Source organism: Gracilinanus agilis, chromosome 1 (assembly GCF_016433145.1).
Source record: "Gracilinanus agilis isolate LMUSP501 chromosome 1, AgileGrace, whole genome shotgun sequence".
NCBI classification, from domain to species: domain Eukaryota; kingdom Metazoa; phylum Chordata; class Mammalia; order Didelphimorphia; family Didelphidae; genus Gracilinanus; species Gracilinanus agilis.
In genome coordinates, this window is record NC_058130.1 from 507,270,893 (window position 1) to 507,276,892 (window position 6,000).

The 6,000-nt window shown below is 30.0% G+C and overlaps 1 protein-coding gene across 3 annotated transcripts in view; it reads left to right on the forward strand.

Annotated features, from left to right (window-relative positions):
• The window catches only part of LOC123238881 (aspartyl/asparaginyl beta-hydroxylase-like), an 84,588-nt gene that overhangs the window by 58,658 nt on the left and 19,930 nt on the right, over positions 1 to 6,000 (forward strand). For all 3 annotated transcript variants that reach the window (XM_044666146.1, XM_044666131.1, XM_044666141.1), the window contains one exon: positions 1,516 to 1,584. In XM_044666146.1, coding sequence (XP_044522081.1) covers positions 1,516 to 1,584 — 69 coding nt within the window. The remainder of the gene's footprint in view (positions 1 to 1,515; positions 1,585 to 6,000) is intronic.

The window sequence follows — 6,000 nt, forward strand, 5'->3', positions numbered from 1 at the left end:
AGGGGCATGACCAGTTTCCCACAAGATATACTATTTTATTGTCAGCTTTTTTGAAGCTTAGCTCATTATTAAATTTAACTCTAATTTTTCATTTTACATTTTGCCAAAGAAATAGGAGTTTTATAATTTCCTACTTTTTCCATTTCTTTGTGAAACTTTTCATTCAGAAAATTGTATTCACTTAAAAAGCATTAGTAGTAAATTACATGTCATTTTACTGAGTGGAGAACCCTTCTGTAGAACCTCAGTCTTTTAGAAAAAATAAAAACCTATAATGAAAACAGTGGACCATAGCTATACTATTCTCCTGCTGTTGCCAGTTTCTAAAAACTGGTAATATACTTTTTGAATGTTTTGGTAAATGACATATTAGACTTTAGGGCTATTTTTAGGAACTGGATGTTTCTAATTTTTGTCAGTAATGAAAAATACAGGTTATCCTGTTGGAAAATGAATCCTTAAAGTATTTTTTACTAATTAGAATTCCTTATTTTCCTAAAAAGGAAAGATAACGGGGATAGCTAAATGGCTCGGTGAATAAAGAGCCAGGCTTGGAGACAGGTGGTCGTGGATTCAAATCAGACCTCAGAGACACTTCCTAGCTTTGTGACCCTCGTCAAGTCACTTAAATGGAGTGTCTTGCCCTTACTGCTCTTTTGCCTTGGAATCGTTACTTAGTATTGATTCTAAGACAGATGGTAAGATTTTTTTTTAAAGGAAAGATAAAGACATCTTTCTTTGCTAAGTCCTAAATTTTTATTTTTATTTTTAACTATTAATTTAGACTTATATTGCTTAATTAGATTTTTAAGTGGTATAGGTAAAGTGGTTCATTCACATATCGTATAAAGGCATGTTTAATTTAGACATCTCATTTCTAGGTCTTGTTTAGTAAGAAAACTTTTTTGAGGTGGTTCTGCTTTAAATGCTAGTTTTTAAATGGAAAAATAACCATTTCCTCTTTTGTTTGATTAAAAATTAGTTGCTCAGGACTTGACATTTCTTTTTACTTTCTGCTTGTTGAGATTTTATTGTAAAATTGAAGATTGAAGAATTTTTAGATTTTAAAAACATGAAGCTTTCATGAAATCATTTTTAGTATTATATAGCTGGAAAACTTGTTAAACATTTTTAGCATTGCTTCAAGAAATCTTTTACTTCAATTTAAACTTATTTCTTTAATTATCTTAAACTTTAAAAGAAATGAGTATAGAATGAAGTGAATTTGTTAAATCAGTTATGTTTTTCATTTTAAAAAAATTAATTGGATGAATTAAAATAAGAATTTCAAAGTGAATTCCACATAATTTTTAGATGTTGGAGAAAAGTTAATTATGACTTTTCTTGCAAAGACAAAATTAGTTTCATATTTCAAGAATTTGAAGTACAGTAGATTTGTACCTAAATCTACTATGTAGAATTTCAGTAAATAGAAATATTGTCTAATTATCTTATTTCCTTTCATTTTTATCCTTTCTCCCCCATTTTTCTTTTCTTTTTTTTTTATTATTACAGGGAAGTTGGGAATCTATGATGCTGATGGTGATGGCGATTTTGATGTTGATGATGCCAAAGCTTTATTAGGCAAGTATTCCTTAACTTTAGGATAATACTGAAGTATGCCCAAAATGATTTTATGTAAAGCTTGATGAATAAATAGCTTAGCCTATCTTTGTGAGAATTTTTTTTTTTTAGATTTTATCTATAACTTGGACATACTTTATAAATTTGTAGGAAGACAGATATTGTGTAAGATGTCCCTTATAAACAGACCTTGGTAAATTGGGAATAACTTTATATGTACTATCTCCATCTAGAAAATACTTTTTATTCTGAACATTATTAAGGCTTGTATAAAAACTATTACTTGGCTTTCAAATTACATAATTCTTATTTTGTTTTGTTTTTGAAATGTTTTTTATAAACTTAAATTTTAAATAAATGTCAGTGTCTTTTGTATAAGCATACCACAAAGTTATATAGTAATAGTAAAAAGTTATAGTCTATAGTCTATTGTATATTTTGAAGGTAAGCATTTTAAACAGACTAAATTTGATTCCATTTATTCTTGCTACATTGGTGGTACTTTTATAGAGAGAGGGAAGAGACTGTTGATTATTATTGATTTCTAGGAAATATTATTGATTTTAAAATACTTATCTGAAAATCATGTCAAGTTTTATAATGTATTTTTTGTCAGGTATATATATTTCTGTTTGTGAAACTCACTCTTATCCTTTAGTAACGGTAGTATGAAATAACTTATATCAGACTCTAATGCTTCATCATAGTATGAGATAACCATTGGTTCTTGAAACTTGTTCAGGTGGAACATAAACTCAGAAAAGTCTTATCAAGTAGGAAAGTCTGGATAGCCATAGCAATGGATTTGTGTATATTTGTCATCCCCATGTCTCCTCCCCCAGCCTACTTAAGACTGCAGTGGCTTATCACTAGGCTGGCTGCCTTTGGCCACTATTTTCTACTTATAAAAAACCTTGAATACTACAATATAAAATATTTATAGCTGTAACCTAAATGGTTGTAAATTTTATGAATGTTTTCTTATTCATATTTAGGAAGAATCAATATCTTTTTTTGTGTGTATATGTTTTCTTTAGTATTATAAACAGTAAGCATAATTCCATTACATTATTTAAAGTGGTTTTTTTTTTGGCATGAACTTGTTTGTAGATATTGAATTAGCATTTTAAAAAGTTGAATACTTGTTTTAAATATATGGGGTAATTTAAGATATGCTCATATTGGTGGTCATCAAAAATATTTTATTATTCTCTAATTTAAAAATAATTTTAAATGCCTTAACTAAATACTAAATATCAATTACAACAGTAACTATGTGAAATTTTTAACTGTATTATCTACTTAGTAATAAGAATATCTGTTTTTAAGCAACCTTTTATTCACTTAAATATGTTGAAAAGTTAGTTTACTGTTTAAAAAGTGTGTTACTTTTAATATATAGACTGATTTGTTAATTTTTGAAAGGAATACCATAGTTAAGTACTTGTAAAATATATCTACAAATTCTAATGTTTAAAAACAATTACTTCTTTGTTGAATAATGTTAAGAATTATCAAACAGCCATTAACAAGATATCATTTCTGTTTTGTTCACATATGTAGTAGGATTTTATTTGGATTTCTAGTATCACATTTCATATTTGGAAATTGATCATGTAGACTTTTAGATGAAGCATTAATAAGAAAAGATTTGACTTACCTAGCAATCCCCATTTTGTTGACTTTTTAATTTATACATAGGCATATGTTTGTAAAGAACAAACTATAACTTGCATTTTATTAAAGAATTTTAATATTTAGAAATGTGGGGTGATTAAACCCTTTAAGTTTCTTTGAGAACATGACTCAGTCACACTGCTTCACATGACTCTTAATAATACTGCTCAAGTCTGTGATCTAGTGGTTCCTCCAGGACTTCATACAATTGGTTTTGACCTGATTGATGTTGAAGAAACCAGAGATGAACCCCAACTGCCAGATTCAACTCTACCTCTTGTTTTTCCTTTAATTTTTGAACTACTAGTGTTTTAAAGTAGTGACAAGGTACAGTTTATGTCTGGAAACAATAAAATTCTGTTTGCTCAGTTCTGAACTTATGTTATTTCAATAAGAGTATCAGAAAAAGAGTGATATTAGGCATATATTAATTGATATTCTTAATGAAGTCATGCCAGAGAAAATTATAAGTGAGTGGGCCAGTTATCAGGTCAATTACAAAAGACAAAGGCTGGCATTTCTAAGCTGTAATAATTTTTATATTCTTTATATTGTTGTGATTATATACATTAGGTATATGTATATATTTTTTCTAACTGAATAATTTGTAGTCTATATAAGGTGTGCATTTATTTCATAAAGCTCTTGCCAGCAAGGTCTGCATTTAGTCTGCATCAGCTTTGTCAATTTTGTGTAAAAGAAATACATGCTATTTTTAATAATTCTTATGAATATTCAAAGAGCTAATGAGTCATAGAGATGCAATTAAGTAATTTATGTTAAATTCACAATTAACACGGCAATCATGGAACTTATATGATACCTTTATGGTTACAAAAATGTTTGCATACATTGTCCATTGATCTCCACAACAACCTGAGGGAATACAGTGCAAGCATTACTTTTCCTCTCTTACGGATGAGAAAATTGAGTATTAGCAAAGTTAAGTGACTTCTTTAAGATCACACAACTAAATTGGTGGTGTCAGGTCTTAAGTATAATGCTTTACACTTCTAATTCCTTTGAACTTTTCAGTCTATTGTACTACCTTGCAAATCGTTTAAAGTTTATAATTTACCTGCCAAAAGACTCTGCCTCATAATTACTTATCTAGAAAAGTTACCTATCCTAAATGATGACTTGTTTTAAAATAATTTATTTCAGTTTATTTTGTTGACAACTAAAATGACTCGAAATGGGGAAAAAAAACCTTCCCAAATGGCAACATAAGTTCCTTAGTAAGTTAATAGGCAGAGGATTTCACACAGGAAGAGAATAAATCACATGTGATTGTTAATAACAATCCTGCCTCCTTGTGTTGAGAAACTTACTGATAGCAGTTTGGACTAGCTGCTTTAGGGAATAAAGTATAAGAAAAGGAGATAAGCTAAGATGCATGGAATCATTTGTAAAGTTCTTCCTTATATTTTTGGCAGCTTTCTATGTGTTAGAAATGAGATCATAAGCTCCCCCAAAGTGTAGCCATGAGGATTGTGAGCATGGGGAGCAACTACTGAAGTTTGTACAATTCTGACAGCCTTCTTGTCCTCTTTTTTGCTATTTCTTTCATGGGTTGTTTCTTCTGTATGTGAGCAGTAGAAAAGGAACTACTCGGTATGAAGAAGGTTCCCTCTTTTATTTTAGCCACACTATTCTTAGGTCCTCAGTGTAAAAGAATTACAAGGAAGCTGAGGTAACAAATAAGTAGTAGATATAGGAAGGAACTCTTTGTGGCATTGTCTTGTGTAATAGTGTTCAACTGGTTCATTAGTTGTATCTTTTGTTAGTGCAGTTTGTCATATCAAAAAGTATTAAAACCAGGTCCCATTTTCAAGATTTTGTAAAGCCCTTGATTTTAATAGTTGAGTTTTTTTTTTTCAAAATGATATTTGACAGGAGATAAACTTTTTTTTTGGTGCTGGTGTTAAAAATAGGGCATTGTCTATGATTTGCTGAACTCTAGAAAAAAGAAGTTAAAAACTTAAAACTCTTTATGAAATTGATTACAGGGGGCAGCTGGGTGGCCCTAGGCCTAGAGATGGGGGAATCCTGGGTTCTGATTTCTCCTAAGACATTGCCTAGGTATGTGATCTTGGGCAAGTCAGTTACCCCTCATTGCCTAGTGCTCTTCTGCCTTGGAACCATTACACATTATTGATTCTAAGATGAAAGGTAAGGATTTAAAAAAATCAATTATAGGATCATAGATTTTTAGTTCGAAGGTATTTCATTGGCCATTGAACAAACCCTTTAATTTACAGAGAAGTAAATTGAGCTACAGAAGGATTTAATTATCTGCCCAAGGTTATACAGCAAATATTTATTTAGTAATTACCTAGAAATATCTTGAGTTCTTTCTCATCCATTCATACTTGAGTGTGAGTTAGAGAAATTTCCCTGTTTTCATTTTGTTTTGTTTTAGTCCATATTATTAATTTCCTTATTATAGTAATTCCTGGTACGAAACTATCCAATGGTGCAGATTAGCAGTTTGTCTTTAAGTTAGAACCTTAGGTGCCTTGGACACCGAGAGACTAATTGACCTGCTCATGGTTACACAGCTAGTACATGTCATTGGCAAGGCTTAAATTCAGGGCTTCTTGATTCTAAAGCAGTTCTCCATCTTATTTCATGTTGCCATGCCCCCAACATATACATATATATGCAGATATATGTTTGTGTGTGTATATATATATATATATATATATATATATATATATATATATATATATTACAATT